We start from the raw sequence: 27,850 nt of genomic DNA on the forward strand, positions 1-27,850 counted from the left end.
AACAGACCTGATTATACAAATAAAAACTAATTTTCATATTTGTTGCATAATAATTTATTTCTGTAACTGATTTACTAAGAAAAAAAATCAAGAAATGATATTTAAAAACTCTAATATTGCCAAAAACATTATTGTGTATTATCGTTATTTTATAATTTATAATTTTATAAATTATTTTATAATTTATAAAATTATTTTATAATTTTAATGTAATTTGTAATTATAAAATAATTTTTTCTACACAAACTATAAACGAACAATGGTTAATTTTTGTAAGGACAGGGGCTAACTTTGGGCAATTCTGTAAGGAGGCTTAGTCTTTAAATTTTAGAGACTTGTTGGACTGTCTGTGTCTGTCATATGCATTTTCACTTATTGAACATGGGAAATTGCCTCTCTATTGGTCATAGAATGTCTGAGAAGTGACTTGGTGATTGGTGATTGTCCGTGTTTGTTTTGGTGCAGTGTGAATAGGCCCTTTGAACTTTTATTAAGGCCTATTCATATCACAGTGATGTAAACACAGCAACAGACGGTTTTGTTGGATCAGTCAAAAGCCTCACCGACTTTCCATGACCCGGCAAGTTCAGCATCTTTAATCATTTCCAACAGACACACCAATCTGACATTTGTTGCTTATCTTTGGTTTGGGTGCAGTTTAAAATAGGCTTTACAGTACAGAACTAGACATACATATTATACATGATATATATATATATGTGTGTGTGTGTGTGTGTGTGTGTGTGTGTGTGTTTGTGTTCTCACTCACTTTATAAAGAGTTATTTTCTTTAATCCAAATGAAAATAAAAACATTAAACAACTGGTTAGGTTAGTTTTGATGCCAGAGGCATGTTGCACGAAACAAGCTGAACAAACTCCGGGTTGCAGAGTAAGTTTCGGGACGACAAATCTAAAGAAATGCAAGCTGGTTAAGAGATATCATTAACATGATATTAAATAAAATATCAAATAACACAAGACTGAAGTAAACACAGTTGATGCAGAAAAAGTTTGAGAAGGCAAATTAAAGAAGGCATACTTTGTCAAATCATTGTGTTCATGTAGGTAGGTCAACATACTCAAAAGTCAGCCATTTAAAAAGCTTATAGGATATATTGCAGCTAATTCATATGTTAGTATTTAAATATAAATGCTATTTAAAGTATTGATTTGTATCAAATATGTCAATTTATCAAAACTAACAGCCAGTTTGCGTCTGAAATCTCTAAACCAGAATAAATCCTGCTCCAGAGCAGGTTAGTTGTGTAGTTATCTGAAGCTGTGAGCGTAGGCTGCAATATACTTTATTGCTTCAACAGGAATCTGCAGGTGTTTTTGTGTTTTTCTGAGTGAAGTTTATTTATAAAACCCTCTGAAAGAAACAAGAAAGTTACAGTGATTACGAAAACCTGACCAAAAACCAACTCGCCCTGCCTTCTTGAGCCCAAAGATTTAGTGTTTGCTCAAACTAAACGTGAACTTACCCGGGTGAAAAAATAAAACCGACTTTGTGCAACAGGCCTCTGGCTGCTAGTTTAAGCTAGTTCTTGCGGATCATGAGCTGATTAAAGCTGTTTTTTTGGTGTTCTTTCTGGTCAGTAGTAATTTATTCAACAATGATTCTCACATTTTGTTGCTTAAATTGTAATTTAAATACTATTTACTTTCCAACAGAAATTGCATACTGTTATACATTTCAACTGGAACGTCTACAGTAACTGACCACTAGATGTCAGCAGAACGTCAAGTGAGGTGTATTTATTCAAGTAAGTGGAATACTCATTCTGGCTCTATCGAATGCTAATGGTACTGTATATACCTAGACATATACATTAAACATAAATATAGCTTAACCATAGAGTGATTTACCTCAGAAATGTGAACGATTATTTTATTAGATTGATATGACTCGTGTTTGTCATCTTTATTTCTGTTCAAATATTGATATGACATTTGACTATTTTGATTATAATTAAAATGCTGACAAGATGTTTTTGTTTCAGTAGCTCATCATAATCACTGCACAAAATAATTAGCTTAATAATAATTTGTAGTAATATGCATTATAACTACATGCCAGACATGTTAAACAATTTTCTTTCTGACCCCCTGCTGTTAAATCAGTTCCTAAACAACAACCCTTGTTTAACTTGGCCTAATCCTACAACTCAAACCCTGCATGAGGCCACGTGAGCCTTTTTCTGTTTCCCAAGCAGCAAAAACATCCCATTAAATGTGTCATACATCAGTCTGCTGGAACAGTGCTTAAGAATGTGGTAGCACCATGCTTTCTATAAATCCCTCAGAGCGCTCCATGCTATTAAGTCATGGACAGAGATGTAAAGCTTTTGAGCAGATGTAAAAACATTCTTTTTTTTCCATTCTCCATCACTTCCCTGTCTAATGGATAACGGCACCACTGTTTGTTTTTCATGCCTTTGTGAAATCACTCGAAACTCTCATCAGATATGACTAATATGCTTGCCAAATGGGATTCAACCGTGTCTGCTGTTGAATCAATAAGGTGTTGTTTAGTTTTAAATTAAACCATTTACATTTCCTGATTCTTATGAAAGACATTTCATGCTAACATACTTTCATGTCAGTAAACTTATGCGTTCATGTTAAAAAGGGGTTTTCGGGCATTACAGGTCAAGGATATCTAGTTTTTTAGCTAAAGAGCAGAATATCCGCTAAAAATATTGACTCTGCTGACCACATGTTAGGAAGCAGCTGCTGTGGTGAATCTATCCCTTGTCTTGTGTTTATTAGTTCTTGCTTATTTTAAGGCATAAGCTCCAGTAATGGAAATGTGTTGTTATTTTAGTCTTATTAAACCAAGCGTATTTAGATTTTTTTCAGCTGCTATTAACCTTGTCAACTGTATGATCTAGGTATTGTTTGGGAATAATTATTAATTTTGATACCCCCAACATACGTGGTGTCAAATAATGATGTATTTTATGAGTGGTGAGAGTATAAATGGTATGGCTATGTTTTTTTGGAGATTATCTGTATGTTGTCAATGGGTCTCATGGAGTAAATGAACCACTTTCTCATGACATTTAAAAACAAATACTGTAATGTGGAAAAAGTTCAAACTCCAAATTGAATATCATGGTTTTATGTATCAGGACATCATAGGAAGAACTATATGGTCCTTCTTGGCAGGTCTTAAAATTTGTAAGATAAAATTTAAGATGTTCAACATCTCACTGGATCATTATTCATTTAACAAAAACAAAAAAAACGCAAGATAAAAAAACAGTAGTGACAAAAATATGAAACTTATGATTCAGACGCCCCTTTTAGCAGTGATTACTCATAGCAGTCATTTTTCTGTATTACCTTATCAATGTTTCAGATCATTCTGGGGGAGTTTTTCAGTCAGGATGATGTCTGAACTGACTGGACTATTGCAACTAGTCCTGTGACAATCTATATATTTTAGTAAGAAAAATATAGAAAATTAAAATTTTCTTAAAAATAAAAATGTTATCTATATGTAACTTATTGCACAGCACATGACCTCAGTCATTTTTGTTGTTGCAATACACACTCATCGGCCACTATATTAGGTACACCAAGTACCAGGTTAAACCCCCTTTTGCCTTCAGAACTGCCCTAAATTTTCATTGCATATGTTCAACAAGGTACTGGAAATACTCCTCAGAGATTTTGGTCCATATTGACATGATAGCACGCAGTTGCTGCAGATTTGTCAGCTGCACATCAATGATGAGAATCTCTCGTTCCACCACATCCTAAAGGTGCTCTATTGGATTGAGCTCTGGTGACTATGGAGGCCATGAGAGTACATTAACTCATTTTCATGTTTAAGAAACCAGTCCGAGATGATTTGCTCTTCATGACGTGGCACGTTATCATGCTGGAAGTAGTCATCAGAAGATGGGTACACTGTGGTCATAAAGGGATGAACATGGTCAGCAACAATACTCAGGCTGTGGCATGGACACGATGCTTAATTGGTACTAATTGGCCCAAAGTGTAACTATATAATATAGCCACCACCAGCAGCCAGAACCGTTGATACAAGGCAGGATGGACGTCAAATCCTAACCCTACAATCCGAATGTTGCAGGAGAAATTAAGACACATCAGACCAGGCAACATTTTTTCCGGTCTTCTGCAGTTTGAACTGCAGCAGATTATCTACAAGCCCAAATGCATTGAGTTGCAGCCATGTTATTGACAGATTAAAAATTTGCATTAATGAGCAGTTGAAGGGCAGCACGGTGGCCCAGTGGGTAGCACAATCACCTCACAGAAAGAAGGTCACTGGTTCGAGCCCTGACTGGGTCAGTTGGCATTTCTGTGTGGAGTTTGAATGTTCTCACCGTGTTCATGTGGGTTTCCTTTGGGGGCTCCGGTTTCCCCCGCAAGTCCAAAAACATGTGAAATAGGTGAATTGGGTAAGCTAAAAACTGTCTGTAGTGTATGTGTGTAAATGAATGTGTATAAATGTTTCCAAGTCATGGGTTGCAGCTGGAAAGGCATCCGCTGTGTAAAACAAATGCTGGATAAGTTGGTGATTCATTCCGCTGTGGCGACCCCAGATTAATAAAGGGACTAAACTGAAAAGAAAATGAATAAATGAATAAACAGTTGGACAGCTGTACCTAATAAAGTGGCCGGTGAGCAATTATCACCCATACATAAAAAAAAAATTTAAAAATCAATTCTAACAACATTTTGGCTGATTGTGCATCATCTCTATTGGAGGTGTCAGTGTCAGTATGGTTAAAAAACACAGTAATTACGATAAATAATTTTAATAAATTGGCAACACGGAGGCGCAGTAGGTAGTGCTGTCGCCTCACAGCAAGAAGGTCGCTGGTTCGAGCCTCGGCTGGTTAAGTTGGCATTTCTGTGTGGAGTTTGCATGTTCTCCCCACGTTTGCGTGGGTTTCCTTCGGGTGCTCCGGTTTCCCCCTACAGTCTAAAGACGTGGTACAGATGAATTGGCTAAGCTAAATTGTTTGTAGTGTATGAGTGTGAATGTGTGTGTATTGATGGTTTGCAGCTGGAAGGGAATCCGCTGTGTAAAACATCTGCTCCATAAGTTGGTGGTTCAATACGCTGTGGTCCCGCAGATAAATAAAGGGACTAAGCTGAAAAGAAAATAAATGGATGAATGAATTTTAATATCTACTAACTGAAAATAGATCTTGTGCCAGTTTTTGCAACCTCTGTTACTTTTTCTGCTATTTTACCTTTTCTGATATTAGATTGTCATTCTGACATTATATAATGATAGGCATTAAATGGTCTTAAAATGACAATAATATCGTTTATCGCAATATATTTTGGGGCAATTTATTGCACAACCAAAAATAGATATTTTACAGGCCTAATTGCAACAACTAGATTTGTAGAACTGTTGTAGATTTGCAAGTGTGCTTGGGATCATTGTCTTGTTACACAATTCATTTTTGCATTAGCAGTTAGATGGGCATTGTGTTAACACATATCTAAAGGCTCCTTTTTGAGAATCTGTGTGATCAGGGAATATTTTCAAAGCTTTTTTGTTTCTATGTGAAACTTTTCATAAAACCCCAAAAAAAAAAAAACACTAAAGAAAAATGGTTAAGGTCATGGTGAGAAACAACGTGGAACGTTCACACTTACTGATGTGGAAAAATTGTCAAGAGATTTCCAAACTATCTTCATTTGTGGTGCACACACAACTGCTGTAAATTTCAACGTGACTCTTGAAGTGTACACTGAAAGATTTCACAGATTGAGTTGAAATATTTTAATATTCCCTTCTAGGCGGTTACCGGGCTCTTCCCATAAAGCTGTTAGCGCTTGTGGGTGTGTGTGCAGTCTGACATCTATCCTGTGATTGACAGATAGGCTACTTCTCAAACGTCATTAGTGACCCTTGCTCTGGACGGTGTTCTTATCAGTAATCAAAGGCTTTCCTGTTACGGCTCTTGCAGTTTCACACATCTAGTCAGAATTCCTGGAACATAGGTATCATTTCCTCCACTCAAACACACTTAGTCTGATTCTAGTTTGCCTTTTTTTAGAGGGTGATTTGTCATTGCTGCACATCTGGGCAGCATCTGCTAATAATGTGAGAGAGGTCTGTTCAGAAGAAAGGAAAAAAGTACACAACCTGGAAGCTTTAATGTTTTACTTTGCATGCAGTGATTTTTATAGTGAACAAAGCACCAGTGACATCAACCAATTCAACCAAGAGGATATATATAAAAAAAAATTGTATAAACATATTAAACATTTTGTTACTGGTCCCTTGAATGCTGTGTTCTAATAATAGTTGCACTAGCCTACTAAAAACTGAATATAGTATACCATATAGCACTCATCTTACAGTATGCACTCATCAGTATAGCCCACATGGAAAGAACCTATGTGAAGATATTTGCACATATACTAAACCTATATGCAGTATATGCTCATATATGTCACACGTAGGCAAAATTAGGTGCATATATGTGCATTTACAGGCCATATACAGTTGAAGTCAGAATTATTAGCCCCCCTATGATTTTTTTTTCTTTTTTTAATATATCCCAAATTATGTTTAACAGAGCAAGGAAATTTTCACAGGATGTCTGCTAATATTTTTTACTGGAGAAAGTTTAATTGTTTAATTTCGGCTAGAATAAAAGCAATTATAATTTTTTTTCAAAAACATTTTACGTATAAAATTATTAGCCCCTTTAAGCTATTTTTTTTTCCGATAGACTACAGAACAAACCATCGTTTTACAATAACTTGCATAATTACCCTAACCTGCTGTTGCATTGCGGGGCGACACTGAAAACAGAAGGTTTGTATCCACATGCAGGTTTATTCAAAGTCAGGCAAGCGATGGTCAGCACAGGTGCAAACAGGTGTGTGAGGACAATCCAGAATCACAGTCGAATACAGGCAAGAGGTCAGAAAGGCAGGCGGCAGGCAAAAACAAAGAGGCTAACAAGGCTAACGGTCAGTACACAAGAAAACAAGACTGGGAAACACGTTGTAATGCTACTGTGACAGATAACAAGACTTGGCCAACTGGATGGGTGAATGAGTGGCTTAAGTAGTGAGTGAAATCAGTCTCTGACAAGGCTCAGGTGGTGAGAATGTAATCAGTCTAGATGAGTGAGCATGTGTGAGTGTGACCGGAGAGCATGTATGAATATGTAGTCCAGGAGAAGGCGAACGTGTAGTCTATGGTTATTGTGTGGGAGAACCAGCGATCTATGACGAACGATCGCTGGTTATCGTAACACCTGCCTAGTTAACTTAATTAACCTAGTTAAGCCTTTAAAGGTCACTTTAAGCTGTATAAAAGTGTCTTGAAAAATATCTAGTCCAATATTATTTACTGTCATCATGGCAAAAATAAAATAAATTAGTTATTAGAAATGAGTTATTAAAACTATTAAGTTTAGAAATGTGTTAAACAGAAATTGGAGGAAAAATATAAATAGGGGAGCTAATAATTTAAGGGTTGGGGGTGGGGGGGGGGGTAATAATTCTGACTTCAACTGTAGGTCTCCTGTATTGCTTCTTTATATCCACATATAAACCCTACATGTACATACAAGATATGTCTTCTGTATAGCTCCTATCTCACTTTGGCAACTGTCATACGTGATGCTTAGCTCATTTTTTCTATTATCAAGGCAATAACTAAGTACTAACTAAAGAAATGTAAAATATGTATGCATGTGCGAACACTGGAAATTGGCATCACAAGTAATTGAATTGAATTATTGCAAATAAGTGAGGGGAGATGAAAAAGTTATGGTCTACACTTTATCCTGAAACATTTACAAGGTCAATTCTCTGTTGTATCAAGATAGTGGAAAAGAAGGAAATCTATGACAAACTGGTTTGTAGTTTTTTTTTAATTCTGTTTTTTTTTTTTTTTTGTCTTATTTTTGTTCTTGTACTTTATATTTTCTTGTACTTTTGGATTGTTCTAAAGTAAATAAAAATGGTAAATATATACATAGTTTCCCAGGAATGGGTTGCGGCTGGAAGGGCATTGGCTGTGAAAAAATGTGCTGGATAAGTTATCGGTTCATTCCGCTGTGGCTACCCCGGATTAATAAAGGGACTAAGCCGACAAGAAAATGAATGAATATCTACATAGGCTTTTATTTATGTTGTCTAACATTTTTAAATAATTTTAATAATAGCAATTTTAATAATTGTACTTGGTAAACATACGTGAACATAGAGTTGAACATACAGTTGAAGTCATAATTATGAAACCCCCTGAATTATTAGCTCCCCTATAATTTTTTTCCCCAATTTCTATTTAACGGAGAGCAGATTTTTTTCAACACATTTCTGAACATTATAGTTTTAATAACTTATTTCTAATAACTGATTCGTTTTAGCTTTGCCATGAGGACTAAATAATATTTAACTAGATGTTTTTCAAGACACTTTTATACATGACATTTAAAGGCTTAACTAGGTTAACTAGGCAGGTCAGGGTAATTAGGCAAGTTATTGTATTGTATAATGATAGTTTGTTCTTTAGACTATCAAAAATAAAAATTTGCTTAAAGAGGCTAATAATTTTGATCTTGACATTTTTAAACTGCTTTTATTGTAGCTAAAATAAAACAAAAAAGACTTTCTCCAGGAGTAAAAATATTATCAGACATACTGTGAAAATTTCCTTGCTCTGTTTAACATAATTTGAGAAATATTTAAAAAAGAAAAAAAATATTAGGGGGGCTTATAATTCTTACTTCAAAAGTATATAGGTACATGTATGCATGTAATGTACAAATATATGTACCAAGGTTATTATGGTTAACGAAACGAACGAAAAAACAATTGTTTTGCAATCCCACCACAGTGTGAATGGTTATGTAGGAATGCATGTCACTTTCACATCATTTTAAATCAACACATCTCATCTTTCTGTACTGGTTTGTGCTGGAAACGTTCTCCACTTCTCAGCGGCATAGCAGAATAGCACACTGGGCAAATACTTGACCCCAAAAATTAAAGGTTGTTTACATGAAAGGTACACAGTACACAGCAGATCTCACGACATAACCTACAATTAGGGAGATACAAAGATAGCGTAAGCTCTACTATAAAAGATCTGGCTGTCATATTAGACAGCACTTTAACCTTTGAAAATAATATATCCCATGTCACAAAAACTGCCTTCTTTCATCTGAGAAAAATCGCCAAGTTACGAAGTATGCTATCCATCTCAGATGCAGAAAAGATAGTTCATGCTTTTATGACTTCTAGACTGGATTACTTTAATTCTCTGTTCGCTGGTTGCCCAGCATTCCCTATTAACAAACTTCAGCCAGTACAAAATGCAGCTGCCAGAGTTCTTATCAGGTCTAGAAAATATGATCATATCACCCCAATTTTATCCTCTTTACACTGGCTGCCTGTTCAGTTTCATATTGATTTAAAAATATTACTTCTTACCTATAAAGCTTTAAATAATCTAGCTCCTGTTTATCTAACCAACCTTCTGTCTTGCTACAATCCAACCCGCTCTTTAAGATCTCAAAACTCAGGGCTTCTGGTATTACTAATAATAGCAAAGTTGAGTAAAAGAGGTCAAGCCTTCTTATTTATGGCTCCTAAACTCCTAAAGAGCAATTAAACACAGGCATAAAGTTGAAGAGAAATTGTGTAGAAACTAGACAAGGACGAGTCTTTCTATTATGGATTTGCTGCCTGTATACAGTGATTGAATAATTAAAGGATTAGTTCACCTAAACATGAAAATGTTGTTATTATACTCATCCTCAGTGCATCACTTAGTGGTATAATACATAAATGTGCCCCACACAGGTTTTTGCATCTCGTTTATATACACTATGAACAGCAGCTACAATTACTCTCTTTATTCTCTATTTCCACTTGGGGATACTCATCCCGAGGCCCTCAAACTTTGCAGCGCCACTGATTCGATCCAAGACCAGCGACGAGATGATCCGTAGGTTTCCATAATCCTGGACCAGGCTGTATCCTGAGCAGCTGCTGTGGTAGTTATGGAGGAGTGGAGAGCATGAGGATGATTCCTGTGACGCTCCAGGGACAGACGAGTCTTCGCTGAGGTCCAGCATTCTCCAGCCTCCGGCGCCTAGACTGCAGCTCTGCACAAGACGTTTGGCCATAGGAGAAATGGTCGTGCCCAACTGAGCCTGGTTTCTCTTGAGGTTTTTTAATTCTTCACATTCGCCAATTGCTGAAGTTTTTTCCTTGCCGCTGTCGTCACTGGCTTGCATAGTTCAGGATCTGTTGAGCTGCGCATAGATGGATTTGCTCTTCAGTGTTTGGACTCTCAACAGTGATTATTAACCACACTGAACTGAGCTAAACTGAATTTAACTTAAACACTGAAAACTGAACTACACTGTTTCAATTTACTAAGATCTAAAGCTGCTTTGACACAATCTACATTGTAAAAGCGCTATACAAGTACAGGTGAATTGAATTGAATCCTCATATTGCTCCAATCCCCCGTTTCATTTGTTTTTCTTCAGATCACAAATTAGGATATTTTGGGTGAAATCCGAGAACTCTTTCATCATCTATACATAGTAAAGGTCCCGAGATGTTCAAGGTTCCAAAAAGAAACCAAAACCTTTGTCAAAACATTCCATGTCACTTCAGTGTTTCAACTGTAATCACATGAAGCTCCAAGAACACTTTTGGCAAAATAAAAACGTAAATATGACTTGCATGATGAAACATATAAAACTTATGATTTGGTCTTTAGCTTTGTTTGTTTGTTTGTTTGTTTGTTTTAAAATATGATTTGTAATTTTTTATCTAATAATTGTCAAATTAGTAATACTTATTACCACATTTCCAGTTTCCAGTCATTAACTACAGTAAGACGTGTTTCAGTTGAGGCCAAATTCTTCCAACCTCAAAGGCAAATCATAGGCTTTGTTAATAATAAGTTCAAGGAATTGTCTGGCGAAGCTCTAGAAATGTTAGAATTATGCTCTGTTTGTCTGGTCAAGCATGTTAATTCATCAAAGTAATTCTTCTTTATTACAGGGTGTGTGGTAACAGGATCTAATATGAAGAAAAGGAAATTGGAAAGGTCCTAAGCCAATTCCCTGAAGATCGCATCACAGGAACTGGGATGAATGAAAAAGTAAGAGATGAGATTACTAAAATAATGAGGCTTACGGACCACAGCATTTTCCTTTAATGAAACCAATTGCACCACACGGAGAGAGCTTTCCCGCTATGACTGTAGATTCACTATTACTGTATTGCTCTGTCATTTATATTAAGGTTTTTACCCTGTTGTATTAAATTAGGTATCAAATAAAAACACCCCTGCCCACATTGTTAGTGCATGAATCAGATCTTCCCTTTTCAATTTTTCAAGTCAGTTCCTGGGTACTCTGCAAGCATAGAAACAGTTCAGTGCATGTATTCACTTTAAGCGAAAACTTTTCCATGAGACATTGTTGGGCTAGTTTTAAACCACACAACTGGCTGAAATTTGCACGTGAATAAGGGAGTTTTTGTTCCACATCTGCTTTTCTTGCTCAGTTAATCTTATAACATTTAAACAATATTTTTTTATGAATAACCCTTCCAGAATAATTTAACACATTTCCGACACAAAACATGTTTTCACTGGACTTTGATGAATGTTTATTTAACCACATTTACAGGATAGTCATGTTTAGATTACCTTGTCCTTCACTATTAAAACAAAAATCTCTGCATAACATGACAGACTAACACAATATTTTTTTTTTTATACTCAATATGATTACTGTGTTTTGCATAAAAGTTTGAATGCTTTGTACCCAAAAAGGCCCCTAACGGTGATTTTGTACATTCCAAGCATTTGTGATTTTTGGAAAGGATGTATAAAATAAAAGAGTGACTGAAGAGAATTTTGAGGCCGAACTAATATCCACTCTACTTTTGCTGTATCTGGCAGGCCACATGTGTTCCAGCTGAATTATCAAAAGCTGTGGTATTTGTAAAAGTGAATTTCCCGTCTAGGTCTATTTTTAAACAGTCATTCCCAGTGGGTCATCCTGCAGCGCAATGGGATTGTTTTGTCTGAGCACTTGACGTGAAAAATGTAATATGTCTTTTTTTAAAAAGCTAAAAAAAAAAACGTTCAGTGCCACCCACAGTTTAAACCCAAGCACAGATTCAATGCTAAATTGAAGTGTTTTAACCCTTGTGTGCTGTTCAAATTGACTAGCCTTTTGTTATGTTTGTAAGTTAAACTGCTGTAAAAATGCATCAGATAAATATTTTTTTCTAAAGGTTTTGCATAAATCTGTTAACAAACCTCAGTCCTGACCAAAATGACCAAATGTTTTTAAAATTACAGGATTTTAACTCTTTAATTGCCAAATTCGTAAATTTTGTCACTGGTTTGGTGAAAAGAACACACAAAATGACGTATTTTCGGTATAAAAAGTAACTGTGAACTGGATTTTTTAAAATCTTTTTTCACAGTCTTGGACATGTGAAACAACATTGCGTTTGATGCGTTGTTTTTGATTGATCTTCATTTTTTCTCCCTAATTTATTGTTGGTGACTGTTTTAGCCCCATTGACTTCCATTATAAGCACATTTGATGGTGCATAAATACACAGTCTTTTATTTACTCCATGTAGTTCTGAGAGCTGAGATGCATATTTTGATTTTCTCAGACACATCAAGGTTAGTGAGCAAAGGTCACTCTCACACACTCAAAGACACACATAAACACTTTAATTTGGTGTTATACAGTACTCCTTAAAAATCCAAAAACTAAACTTTTTTGCACACCTATCTAAAAGGTTAATGGTTCCAACTGATGATCAACAGTTAAAATGACTTTTACCTCTTCCCAACAGAGAAAACCACCAACAATTAAAAATGCAAGATTATATGGTGTCATGGTTTTGCAATCAGAAACAATGTGGTTATAATAGAAGTCAATGGGGCAAAAACAGCCACCAACAGTAATTTAGGGGAAAAAATTAAATTAATCAACAATGCATCAAAGACAATGTTGTTTTACATGTTCAAAACTGTGATGAAAGGTTAAAAAATAGTCCACAATTACTTTTTATATTGAAAATACGTTATTGTGTGTGTTTTTCAACAAATAGGACATCATATGAACTTTTATGAAAGTTAAAATCCTGAATTTTTCTAAATAAAAATATTTATCTGATGCATTTTTACAGCAGTTTAATTCAGTAAATATTTTCATCCCAAAGATAATAAAAGGCTAGTAAATTTGCTTAGGGTGTATTGTTGAGTTTCTTTAAAAATCCAAAGCATTTTCTCAAAATATGTGTAAGAAATAAGATTTGTTACCAAAATAATTCCACTGGCTGAAACAGAGAGAAAGTGATGACCAATTTAAGACTCAAAATTACCCCAGAGTGGATGAAAACATCTCCAACAGTACATAAGGGTTAAAGTGTAAATAACAATAGTTTCAATTAGGTTTTGGTAGCTTGACATTGCATACACAGATTTCAAAGAGTGTATTTTTGTTAGCAGTATCATTATAGTTTCTGTATAAAGTCCAAAACCTGAAAACAACATTTTTCTTAGTATCTCTGAGCCATGTGGCAAAAATGTGAGTAAATCTTTTCTCGGGGATTCATATAATAAACTCAGTCAGTACTTTTAATAATTCAATTGGTTCATTCTGAAATCAAATAATCTCTCATTATGAGTCATTGAATCACTTATTTCAATTAAATAAAACAACTTATTAATTCATTCAAGCATTTTAAGAGATCCAACCCACCCTGGCCATATTCTGCTCACGCTCTAGCAATCAGGCAGGCGTTTAAGAAGCCTGAGAAGTGATAGTTTTTATCCTGTCATTATAAGACTTTTGAATAATACCATATTTTAAATACTATTGATAGCTTGTATGTAAAAATAAATCAATAAATAGTTAAATTAGCACAAATTGTTAAAATTATAACTATTATGACAAACTGTGCAATAGTTATTTAAGTATTAAATAATTCCTTTCTATGATTTTTTCATATTTATATATAACTATATTATATTTTATATAACTATATTTTTATATATTTATAAAATTATAAAAGCTTATTTATAATGTTCGATTTTTATAGTGTGTGATGTTTTTTATGTTCTTGTTGGGTCTGATGCATATATATATATATATATATATGTGTGTGTGTGTGTGTGTGTGTGTGTGTGTGTGTGTGTGTGTGTGTGTGTGTGTGTGTATATAAGTTCCACTTGTGTATATATGTATATATAATTCAACAAACAACAGCTCAGGAAACTTGGATGTGGCTGAGAGCAATCCTACGGTCCCGCTTTTCTTTCAGAAGTCCATGTTTCATCACTGCACACCAGAGCAGGCGAGTGGAGGGAGAAAATAATTTCTGCTTGTGGAAATGGGCAACGGAGATGTGGAATTCGAAACATTTCTGATCCCGGTCCAGCCACTGTTTACCCTGCAGTCAGGCTATGACATCAGAGTGAGGACTTTATAAAAGTGCTTGTGCACAGAGCCAGGCAGCGAGCAAACACTTACACAAGCTGAAAATCTCATTGTGGTGGAACATATTGCAGAACGTAATGGACAGGCTGCTGAGAGACAAAAGGACTGGAGAGCTGGTGGCATGGACACTGCTGTTTTACCTGAGCTCGCAGGTGAGAATCACATGATTGTTTGACACTTTTTGATGTCTGTTTAGCTCTGCTTGCAAATTGTGATGATTGGAGATTCTCATTGAAGAGATAGTTCAGTGGTTTTTATCAGGGGCTTTTTGTTGGAAGTTTTTTTTGTTTCAGAAACTATTATTAAACAGGGGTTTTTCTCTTTAAACCAAATGCAGTGGAAAATAGTGTTTAAATAAGTGATTTCTTTTTTTACAAATGGAATATTTTATATGCTTGTCTAGCTCTAACACTTTATAGCAACTAAAAGAAGGTTTTTATTGATTTAAAACCATGAAATGCATATTGTCATTTACAATAAAGGAAGACATGTTTGCTTTTGCTTCCTTTCTATGCATATTATCAGTATTAAAGGTGCCATAGAGTGCATGAAATTAATATGTTAAAATGTTTTCTGATATATAAAGAGTATGTGGCTAACTGTAGGTAAATGCAAAAACGTCTATAGAAAGTTTTTATATGCTCACTTATAACCACAGGAATTATACCTGAATTGAAAATCTTTAGGTTTTGACCATATTTGGAAGGGTTGTGAATATTAATGAGCTCTGCTTCGCTGATGCTTTGCAGCTCATACACAATGTGATGTATACTCTGAAATACACATGCAAAATATTCATACTTTATTTGTATAAAATATTTTAACAAATTGAAAAGATGTTAAATCTTTTTTACTTAAGTGGAGTCTTCTTTTATTAGGAGTGAATTAACAATTTTTTGTGCCACCAAAGTAACCTAGTTTGCTCCTGAGTTGTGGATGAAATAATGGCTTAATTATAATTATATTTGACAAAAGGGGTTGACAGAGATGTTTTCAGAGTTGTTTTTGTGGCATTTATGTGAAAACATAGACAGTAATTAATATCAATCTCTCCGTAAACAGAATTTTTGAAATATATTGCCATCCATTCACTTTGTGAAAATTATACTAATTGCTGAGTGACACAATGCACAAACATGCATATTATTATTTAATTAGTTACAATGGTATACATTGTCATTACATGGTCACATGCTGAAGCTAAGCAGCGCTGCGCCCGGTCAGTACCTGGATGGGAGACCACATGGGAAAGCTAAGTTGCTGCCGGAAGTGGTGTTAGTGAGGCCAGCAGGGACACTCAACCTGTGGTCTGTGTGGGTCCTAATGCCCCAGTATAGTGAAGGGGACTCAATACTGCTCAGTGAGTGCCGACTTTTGGATGAGATATTAAATAGAGGTCCTGACTCTCTGTGGTTTTTAAAAATCCCAGGATGTCCTTCAAAAAGAGTAGGGGTTTAACCCCGCCATCCTGGCCAAATTTGCTCACTGGCCTCTGTCCACGTAACTTATGTGGTTTCCCCGCTTGCATAAATGTTAATTGTATATATTATTATAATAATACGTTGAGCTAGTTTTTCAGGAAGTGATGGTTTTATTCTCTTGAACACACACATGTGATGGAAAGTGTGTTATGCTATATTTTTATTTAACATAATTACGTAATCATTGCCAAGATGGTTGGTTGCTGTTTAACCAAAAATAAAAATTCAGTTAAAGGTGATTTTGAGTGATTAATGTTTGTTGGTTCCAATGAATCACTCTGGATGAATGAATCTGCATGGATCTCGAGCCACTGGCTGTATACAATATCTAATGAACTAACTGAGACCTTACCTTACATAGAGTGTGATGCTGTGTATGCTGTCTTAGGTGTGCTGTCAGCAGTGTGGCAGCTCATGTCAGTGCCAAGGCTCTGTGCCATCCTGTCCAGAAGGAGTTCCTCTCATTCTCGACGGGTGCCAGTGCTGCCAGGTGTGTGCCCGACAGCAGGGGGAGGCCTGCAGTAAGGTTTTTCCCTGTGATGGTCAGCGTGGTCTGCAGTGTGACTACAGCGCCAGCTTTCCTGGAGAGCCGGGAGAGTGTGTCAGTGAGTTTCCACAACCAGATCAATGTTTCAACATTGTAAAACACAGTTACAACCATAAGATCGTATAGCTGTTATTGACACTGCTGATTTGAATTTGTCTGTTTAGGCATTTTATTTATCCTGAGATTGTATTGATTGATTAATTGATTATTAGACAGACAGACAGACAGACAGACAGACAGACAGATAGATAGATAGATAGATAGATAGATAGATAGATAGATAGATAGATAGATAGATAGATAGATAGATAGATAGATAGATAGATAGATAGATAGATAGATAGATAGATAGATAGATAGATAGATAGATAGATAGATAGATAGATAGATAGATAGATAGATAAACAGACAGACAGACAGACAAACAGACAGACAAACGGACAGATTATTAAAATAAATATCTAAACATAAATTTTATTTTCATTATTTTAATTTATTAATTAAAACTTCATTTAATTTTTAGATTTGTCATTTTAAGTTACCTTTAAAAAATTAGCTTTATTTATTTATAATAATAATAATTCCCTACTTTTATATAGTGCTTTTCTGGACACTTAAAGCACTTTGCATATTTTTTGGGGAATCTCCTCATCCACCTCCACTAAATTTTATTTCAGCTGTTGACTTATCATATTAAATTTGCCATGGTTTTACTGGTTTGATAATCAATATATCAAACTAAAATTATGCCTTAATAATTGGCGGTTCATTCTGCTGTGGTGACCCATAATAAACAATATTGAATGATTGAATAAAAATTAATGATTGAATTTTTACAAATGTATGTGGATTAAACATAAGACAATTAAGTTGTCCCCCAAAAATACTTAATAATAGTGTTTTTTTTTTCTCATTTTACTAGAACAGTAAAACAGTTACTAGAACAGAACAGTTAGAACAGTCAGCAAAAAGTCATTCACTGTAAATTAAAAAAAGTAAACAAAAAATGCTGGGTTCCACACAATGGATATGTGTTGGGACAACATGGAACAGTTAAGTCAGTTTTTATAAATGTAAGTAGATTGAATATAAAACAATTACGTTGTTCCATAACAACCTCAAGAATTGAGGTTGGCATTTTTGTGTGGAGTTTGCATGTTCTCCCTGGGTTGGCGTGAATTTCCTTCGGGTGCTCCGGTTTCCCCAACAGTCTAAAGACCTGCACTTATAGGTGAATTGAATATAGTTGAAGTCAGAATTATTAGCCCCCCTTTGATTTTTTATTTTATTTTATTTTAAATATTTCCCAAATGGTGTTTATCAAAGCAAGGAAATTTTCACAGTTTGTCTGATAATATTTTTTCTTCTGGATAAAGTCGTATTTGTTTTATTTCGGCAAGAATAAAAGCAGCCTTTAATTTTTTTAAAGCCATTTTAAGGACAAAATTATTAGCCCCTTTAAGCTATATTTTTTTCGATAGTCAACAGAACAAACCATCATTATACAATAACTTGCCTAATTACCCTAACCTGCCTAGTTAACCTAATTAACCTAGTTAAGCCTTTAAATGTCACTTTAAGCTGTATAAAATCTAGTCAAATATTGTTTTCTGTCATCATGGCAAAGATAAAATCGGTTATTAGAGATGAGCTATTTAAACTGTTATGTTTACAAATCTTCTCTCCATTAAACAGAAATTGGGGAACAATAAACAGGGGTGCTAATAATTCAGGGGGGCTAATAATTCTCACTTCAACTGTATAAGAAAATTGGAATGTGTGTGAATAAGTGTGTATACCCTTTCCCAGGGCATCCGCTGTGCAAAACATATGACGAAATAGTTGACGGTTTGTTTCATTGTGGCGTCCTCTGAAATGGAGACTAAGCCAAAAGAAAATGAATGAATGAATGAAACAGTATTATGTATGCACAGTAAAAGCAGCCTATAGCCTGTTCAGTCTTGGTCATTAAATCTACTGTAGTACTATCATCAGTGTAATCTTCTAAACTCTTGTTTTAGGTCAGAAGGAGCTGGGCTGTGAGCTCAATGGAGTTTCTTACCAGGAAGGTCAGGTATTTCAGCCCTCCTGTTCTCTCCAGTGCCAATGTTCGGGTGGAGGGGTGACCTGTGTGCCCCAGTGCCGTGAGGATGTTCTCCTGCCCACACCAGACTGCCCTCATCCTCGAAGAGTTCAACCACCAGGAAAATGCTGTAAAGAGTGGGTGTGTGAAAGTCTGGACAACACTGTGCTTCAGGATGCTCACATAGGTATTTCATAAAGAAATAATATTAATTCTCATTCATTCATTAATTTTCTTTTCGGCTTAACCCCTTTATTAATCAAGGGTCTCCACAGCGGAATGAACCACCAACTTATTCAGCAAATGTTTTACGCAGTGGGTGCCCTTCCAGCCGCTGGGAAACACACACATACTCTTGCACACACTCACATACACGACGGCCAATTTAGTTTACCCACTTCACCTATAGCATGCTACCCACTGCGCCACCGTGCTGCCGTTAATATTAATAGTGTTGTGTAATTTTATTTCAAGAGCAATCTTAAAAATGCTGTTTAATTCCTTCATGCTGTCCCAACACAAATCAATTTAGTTAACTTGATCATTTTTACAAATGGGGTGGCACGGTGGCTCAGTGGTTAGCACTGTCACCTCACAGCAAGAAAATCGCTGGTTCGAGTCCCGGCTAAGCCAGTTGGCATTTCTGTGTGGAGTTTGCATGTTTTCCCCATGTTTGTGTGGGTTTCCTCCAGGTGTTTCGTTTTCCCCCACTGTCCAAAGACATGCAGTATAGGTGAATTGGGTAAGCTAAATTGGCCATATGTATGAGTGTGTGTGTTTGTGTGTGTGTGTGTGTGTGTGTGTGTGTGTGTGTGTGTGTGTGTGTGTGTGTGTGTGTGTGTGTGTGTGTGTGTGTGTGTGTGTGTGTGTGTGTGTGTGTGAATGTGAGAGTTTATGGGTGTTTCCCTGTACTGGAATGCGATATGAAGGGAATCCGCTGCGTAAAACACAGTGCTTAATTTGTGCCGGAAAAAGCCGCTTCCGGATCCGGCCCCTCCGAAATCGAATCCGGCACCTCTTACTGACCCCCCCTCCTCACACGTGTTGCCAGATTGGGTGGATTTGAATGTGATTTTGATGGTAAAAAAAATGACATAGTCAGGTAGAAAAAAATCTGGTCAGTTTTGCAACTCATTCCACTGTGGGGTACCTTGATAAATGAGTAAGCCGAAGAAAAATTAATGATTGAATTTTAACAAATGTATGTGGACTGAACATAAAACTACTTAAATACTTAATAATAGTGTTGTTTCAACTCATTTTACATAAGAAGTTTGAACAAACAGCAAATGTCACTTTTTGAGAGTAAGCTGGAATAAAAAAAAGCTTCTTTTCTTTAAGGATTACGCATAAATGTTTTTACATGTTTTGATTTTGAATCCCTATCTGAGAACTCTCAATTAAATTCCAGTCTGAGGTTTTCACTGGGATTTTGACCATTTAATTGGAAAGGTCTTGCCAAGATGGAACCTAAAAGCACAAATACTGGCTTCTTGCTGGAGCCAACTTTCCATGATTCATAACAGGACTCATGTCTGTGTAACGCAACAATTAAACTGCAGAAAGAGAGTGAAACACTGTCAGGAGTGTGTTGGAAATCAATGTCACCCAAGTTACATCAGCTGAACTGGTACATTTTGTTCTCAGTGTGTTTGCAGTGGAGACGTTAACTGATCCATGTGCTTTAAACACCGCCAATAAATGGTTGATTATTATCTCTTCGGGATAAAGGTATTTGGTATTCCTTCTCCTGTTATAACAATGATCGTAAGATGGAGAAGCTGATTACCTCAACTCTCAAATGTTCAAGAAAAGCAGAATTAATACTCGATGTAAAATCAGTATAAACTTGACTTTCCAATACACATTCCATGACTTACTGTACATGTTACTTCTTAAAGTCTTCATTTTTTTCATAGCGCTTCATCAAAATTCCTCTGAAATTACATTCCTTCTCAGCTGACGTCACTTGGATGGCTTGAGTTATTGGATAATGTTAACCATTTGCCATTTAGCTATTTTTTGAAGCAAACTTGCATTGTGACTTATTTGTTACATGATCAAAACATGGCATGCTTATTCTTAATAATAGAGTTTTCACTGTGATGCCTTAGTTAAGAACATTTTAGTGACTTAAACCTTTTGTCAAAATAAAATTTATGGATTTTAATGGATCTAATAGTACAAAAACTAATGGTTTGTCATTACCCAATGTTTTGAAAATATGGACAAAGCCGAACTAATATTAATTTTGTTTAAGTAATAGTCTTTTGACTGCTAAGTATTTTAGTAATATAGCTTTAGTTTTAAAGGTAATATGTAGGGTGAATTCGGGTAATCTAGGACACTTTTTGAAATTTTGACTTCAGCTCTCTATTTTAATGTCTACCTAACTAATCAAAACGACATATTAGACTTTTTTTTAAATCCCTAAGATGTTTTTTAACTACGTAAGAAAACATTATATAGATATTATACTGAGAAGAGCCATGCCACACCTATTAGTATTAGTATCCAACACAGTCTACAAGATAGATTTAGATGACCTATTTCAGTTTTACGTTTAGTTTAATTTTCATCCATAAATAAATAGGCTGCACGAAGGCGCTGTGGGTAGCACGTTTACCTCACAGCAAGAAGGTCGCTGGTTCGAGCCTCGGCTAGCTCAGTTGGCTTTTCTGTGTGGAGTTTGCATGTTCTCTCCGTGTTCGCGTAGGTTTCCTCTGGGTGCTCCGGTTTCAAGTCCAACAAGTCCAAAAACATGAGCTACAGGTGAATTGGGTAGGCTTAAATGTCTGTAGGGTATGTGTGTGAATGAGTGTGTATGGATGTTTTTCAGTGATGAGTTGCAGCTGGAAGCGCCTCTGCTGCGTAAAACATATGCTGGATAAAGTGGTGTTTTATTCCGCTGTGGCGACCCGAGATTAATAAAGGGACTAAACTGAAAAGAAAATTAATGAATAAATTTGTATTATTATTATTAATCTAATGTTGCTTTAGTTTTAAATATAAAATAAAATGTAATATTTTTTTCCAACACATTCTACGATAGATTTAGTCCACCTAATACAGTTTTAGTTTTTTTTTTTTTATCCATTAACTCAATACAAACAAAAAATTAAACATCTTTCAAAAGTCATCATCATTGACAGACAGAAGCAGGTTTATCTGGCATTTTATTAATTCATGCATATCTACAACATACATGCAATATTCTCCTTGCGCTCATTTAAGACATAACTAACTGTATTTACATGAAAAGCAAAGTAGATATTGTGGCTACTTATCCATGTAAGTGATAGTAAATCTCTAACTTTTTTGTCTAATTTTCATGTGTTGTCAGTTTTTTTATTTAGCCATCTGTAAAAACTTTTTATTTAATGAAATGATACATCTGTGGAGTGTTAACTGCCATGTTCATTCATTTAGCATATGCGAGTACTGTTCCACAGACTGAACCTGTTTTCTGAACCAAACTTGCTTCTTTTTCCATTTCTCTCACCTGATAGAGTTTGGGTTCCTTGCCACTGTTGCTTTTGGCTTTCTGAGCTGGGATCTAAGAGACACTTAATATTCAGCAATAACATTGATTTGATGGAACTGAACTTGTTGAACAGCACTTGAGCTTGTTTTATTATGACTGAACTGAATCCAAAATCAAAATCAAATGACACAGTTTGCTTGCTTCGGCTTCTTTATAGCACAACTTGGATATTTTTTTATTACATTTTGCATCAGTTCTGATACTTTCCTGTTTAATAGTGTAAAGCTGCTTTGAAACATTTCTATTTTATAATGTGTTGGAATAACAAACCATTCCATGCGTGTTCAATAAGAAAAGGTCAGGAGAGTTTTTTCTTCAATGCCAAAAAAAATTAGTAATTTATAAGATACAAATTGATGACAGAGCTCTGGGTTACATTACCCCAATGCAATACAAGAATTACATTCAAGAGGTTCGCAACTCACATACATTTCCTGACTCCAGCATATATACACAACTGATCTTAACAGGTGGAGTTTTGGTGTAACGTCACTTGTCAGTCATTGTTTCTGCAGAGCTGAATTTAATTTTGGACCCGCATCTATCTACTTCTGTAAAAATGATAATTAGTATGCACAGCACTCACACACAACAGTAGTTCAGTTAATATATGACCCTTACATGACCAATACGAATAATTGTTTGATTAAAAGAAAAAGAGACAAAAATAATAAAAAAATGATTCCTATGTTACAACAAATGCATATACTATTTTTGAACTGGAAGCCAGTGTAAAGACCTAGGGACAGGTGTGATGTGCTCTGATTTTCTGGTTCTGGTTAGAATCCTGGCCGCAGCGTTCTGGATTAGCTGCAATTGTCTGACTGTCTTTTTGGGAAGGCCAGTGAGGAGTCCATTACAGTAATCCATCCTGCTGGTGATAAAAGCATGAACAAGTTTCTGTAATTCCTCAATAGAAACAAAGCATCTAATTATTGCAGTGTTTTTGACATGATGGTATGTTGATTTAGTTACTGCATTGACATGATTATTGAAGTTCAGATCTGACTCCAGAATCACACCAAGATTCTTAACTTTATTTTTTGTTGTTTGACCCCTTGAGCCAAGGTATGCATTCACCTTGAGAACCTCATCTCTGTTCCCAAATGCAATGGCTTCAGTTTAGAAGTGACAATAGACGTGATTTTCTCAATATATTGATATATATTACCCTCAGATTCCAGATTTTCAATTAGTTGAAGCCAAAATATTGTCCTATTCTAGCAAAACATACATCAACGGAAACCTTATTCAGCTTTCATGAAATTGAGACTTCTGAGTGGTTTTGTGGTCCAGCCTCACAAATGTATTATATATTGACAACATTTTGTAATGTCCATGTTTTAGGACTGAATCACTTTTAAAAACATTATATGTTAATCACTTAAAATTAAAGTAATCTGGCTAAACTGATACGACAGTCAGTATCTGACCGTTTCAATGTTGTCCATTACGTTTTAAAAGAATTGCTGTGCATGTTTAATTGAAATGTGTTTGTGTTGCCAGCCTCCAAAAGTGACCTGACATTGCCTGCAGACTCTGGATACCAAACAAGAGCCGTGTCAAACTGTATAGACCAGAGCTCAGAGTGGAGTGCTTGCTCGCGTACCTGCGGGTCTGGAATATCCGTACGGGTGTCCAACCAAAACCCGTCCTGTGTCTTGGAGATGCAGATGCGCTTGTGTATGATCCGACCCTGCCAGCCTGTCCTCCACAGAAGCCCACAGGTAAGTCTCCATATGGGAAGCAGTTCTTGCCATTCACAACATTCACTAATCAAGCCCCGCTTCTGTGTTTCAGTGGTCAAGAAGGAAATGTCAACCCAGCTACAGGTCAGCGACTCCAGTGCGGCTTTTCCACCAGGGCTGCTACAGCACACGGTTCTACAGGCCGCGTTATTGCGGCTCATGTACAGACAACCGTTGTTGTACACCATACCAGACTGGCACAGCAATGGTCACTTTCCGCTGCCCTGGAGGAAGACTGCTCAATCATGCTGTCATGACCATCAACTCCTGCATCTGCCATTACAACTGCCCCTATTCATCAAGAGGAACATCATTCTGGGGTTAGGCACTCACTCTAATATATAGGCTGACTCTGGATCTAGTACCTTCCTATTGGATGCTGAAGTTTTATATATTGTATCAAGTGTTAAATGGACTATTTGTAGAATTCAGAAACTATTGTTAATAGTGACACCAGTGGCCGTTTAGTGAACTGCAGCATATATATGACAAACAAAAGACTGAATGCGATTTAAGATAGCTCCGCTATACTGATTCTTTTCATGTTTTGCTTAGAAGTAAAAAAGAAATTAGTAATACATTTCAGCAATATACATAAACAAACAACATTTTTAACATGATGTACAAATATGCACTTTCCTCGCAATGAGCTATATGCACAGCTAGTGTTTTTCAGCCAATGATGAACTTCTGGTGAATGGTTTATGTGACAATGTACTTCAAATATAATTAGTTAAAGAGACTTAAGCATCCATTTGGTTGTTAAAGAGTAAAAATAGAAGGAAAAAACATTTAAAAGCAGGTGCCGTCATTTTCAGCAGGCTAGCTCAGAAACGCCATTGAAAATACTGCGATAAAAATAATTTCCATATTTTAGAGACATGGTGCGGAAAAATATAATTGAACTGTTGTTTGGCCTGATACCCATTTTATATCGTATCTCAGCCAGGTAGTGAAGATCGCTGTTTTTTAAAGAAATCAGATCTTAAATGCTGCAAATTTGTATGGGATGACCCTGTACCAGAAGCCCTGGTGCTGGCTGACTGAAATTAAAAGTGCGTGTGCATATACTCAATTGCAAAATAAACACAGTTGAAAAACGTGGTTAGCAAAGCAACAATTGAAGCAACACTGCAGTTTTTCACCTTAAAATAATGTCTCAGATTATATCAAATGAGGTTTTCTTATTTGACAGTTCTGTCAGCTCATAGATAACAAATTACTGTTTTTTGGAAAGATTCTGGATGCACACTTGCTGCAGTTGCAGTGCAAGGTGAGCTGCACGCAATGCTTTTTAATGTCCACATCAAACCCCACCCTCACAGTGACATCATCAACCCCATTGAGTGCATTGTGTCTGACATTGCAAGTCTAAGATATGCAGTCTCAGCTTGCAAATCCAAGTCTACGTTCAGATTCTGTTGGAGAGTTGTGCTGCCTATAAAGACGCTTAATCAGCAACAGAATCTCACACCCCAGCTATGTTTCCATCCATTTATTTTGATGGTATTTTGAAATACTGAATAAAAATTCTTAATGGAAACATCAAGATGCACATGCATTTTTAAAATGTGTATAAAAATTTACTCTTTTAATCAGATGAAAAAAAATGTGTATAAACAACAATAGAAATGCATTTATCAAATAAATTCCAGCATGTGCATCATACATTTTTGTTAAACAGGTCATGTTATAGACATGATGAGACAGCATTGAAACTGACCACATTGCACACATCTAAAATGTTGTTTCAGTCACTCTAAAATCCTTAAGCTAAAGTCTGTCATCAAAGTGGTTCCGTATTATTATTTGCCAAGACCTGTCTTGAGTGACTGCGCTCCGAAACAGCGGTCTTGCACATTTAATGCGTTTTGTCTTCTAAGGCGCTAGTAATTTATTTCATTTGAAAAAGGCCTGCAGTGGTTTCTCTTACCACAGCAAATTTAATTTTGCTTTTAGATATTTTGCAACAGTTTCTAAGGAAGTGACAATTTGGTTTTCTTTAACTCACTGAATGGAAACAGTGCTTTATTCACAAAAGTTTTATGCAATATCCCAGTTTTGCCCATAAATCTAATTTGTATATTTGGATGGAAGCATGGCTACTGGTAGCAGACAATTGCACTAATCTACCACAAGGGGGAGCAAAGAAGCTACATAGTGTTGCTTTTAACAAAGCATCTGCTTTTAACAAAGTAAATATAATTATTTAAAGCATATCCTTTAGGTCAGGTGCAAACTGTACAATTTAAGTAGTCAGATTTTTCCCCTTCCCTTTGTTAAAACGTTTTCAATCAAGTTTCAAGTTTGCAAATCCTTGATTCCTCTGAATCTTTGATAGCCAGTTTAGCACGCTCACGGACAGCAGATTAACGAACACTGAAATCAGTCAAATGCTTTGTCAGATCGCCAAATCAGCGAATGTCAGCACATAATCTCATAACACAACAAACAATCAGACAACAACAAACCACCAACTGCTCCACACACATCCTAATTGGTGCCATGAAAATGATTGCTAGCAGCCTGTTCAATGCCTCTGGTGAAATAATCTTCCCAAACCCATGAGAATCCCTGAAAATACCCAAGAGAGAGCTGAAAACTCATTTCTTCTGTAAGCACTTAACTGCATCCAGGTTTTTGAATCTCTTTACTTTTTGCTTCCTAAATCTTAAATCTAGCTGATATTTCATTTTTCTAAACAGTGTTTACAACTTTATATTGTTTACTAGCACTTCTCACAATAATTTGCCTCTTAATGTTGTTGTAGTCTTCATTTCTAAGTTGGCATCTTCTAAATTAATAAGGGTAAATGCCATTTTTCTTGTCAATGAGTTTCACTGCCACCATTTCAAGACAACACTTGAATATTTCTATTATTATCAAGTCTTGACTGTCATACAGTCTGACATTAATGACAACCCACAGTGTGACATTAGCTGGGAACATGTTCAAACAGTCTGACAAGCAACAATTGTAAAAGACGCTAATAAATCATACGGTGTTGACCCAGCTTTAACTCAGGATTTTACTCACTAAAAAAACCCTCTTTAACAAAACATGTAAGCCATCTGAGATTTTGCAGCAGTGTTTTAAGCACTGTGATTCAGATAGACTTCTTTGTTAAATGAAATAGTTTATGAGTTTAAGATCTGCCAGAGATTTCATTTTTAATGTTTTTTTAGTCTGTGGGGTTTACACAATGGCAGCTGTTCTTTGAGTCAGAGAAAAAATTACTTTCATTTCACTTGAAAAATACCGAACAGATGTATAATAGTAGACATTGTCTTTATTAGTTTTATGCGAGGATACTAGACAACATCTGTGGCTATTATTGAATTCCAAAGCTATTATCTTACAAAGAAATTGAAATGGAAAATAAAAAACTAAATGGTATCCCCTTTCACTAAAATTATCTAAGCAGCAGCAAAAAACAACAACATATAAACATAAAAAGCAGAAGTACTTCATTTTAATAATAACTGGCTCGACTTAGACCTAACCAATGCCTGAAGTATGGCGTTCTCACCTGTTTTTACTGTAGACTTTATTTAAAAACCCACAAAAACTATTTCCATGTTTACTAGTTTCATGCAAAAAAAAAAAAAAAAACTGTATATATTTGTAAATATTTTTTTTTATGTCTGTATGTTTCTGTCATTAATTCTAGAATATTTGTGGACTGTATTTCAAGTCTTATTGCACTGTCATTTGCCACCTTACAAGAATGCAGACAAAACATGTCAAACTTCATACAAACCTGGTCTCTCAAAAATTATCAATAATAAAGTTGTACCTAAATGCTTTTCTTTGGCTTCAAGTTCAATTTCCAAGATAAATTTCTTGCTCTAAAATGTTCAGAAGCATAAGGCTGCCCTCTCTTGTATTTTCGAGGAAGTGCGACTATGATGTTCTTGAATTTGATGCTTA

At 35.6% G+C, this 27,850-nt stretch overlaps 1 protein-coding gene across 7 annotated transcripts; it reads left to right on the forward strand.

Moving 5' to 3' along the window:
• The first annotated feature begins 406 nt into the window (after window positions 1-406).
• Window positions 407-27,726, forward strand: ccn5 (cellular communication network factor 5). 7 transcript variants are annotated; one of them, XM_087304860.1, is made up of 9 exons: window positions 407-580; window positions 1,676-1,767; window positions 3,366-3,451; window positions 11,045-11,144; window positions 14,287-14,669; window positions 16,387-16,603; window positions 18,567-18,815; window positions 23,679-23,899; window positions 23,973-27,726. In XM_087304860.1, the coding sequence occupies exons 5-9, from the start codon at window positions 14,595-14,597 to the stop codon at window positions 24,243-24,245; spliced, it is 1,035 nt and encodes a 344-aa protein (XP_087160986.1). In that variant the 5' UTR covers window positions 407-580; window positions 1,676-1,767; window positions 3,366-3,451; window positions 11,045-11,144; window positions 14,287-14,594; the 3' UTR covers window positions 24,246-27,726.
• Window positions 27,727-27,850: the final 124 nt, after the last annotated feature.

This window comes from Danio rerio, chromosome 23, assembly GCF_052040795.2.
Source record: "Danio rerio strain M-AB ecotype USA chromosome 23, GRCz13ab, whole genome shotgun sequence".
NCBI classification, from domain to species: domain Eukaryota; kingdom Metazoa; phylum Chordata; class Actinopteri; order Cypriniformes; family Danionidae; genus Danio; species Danio rerio.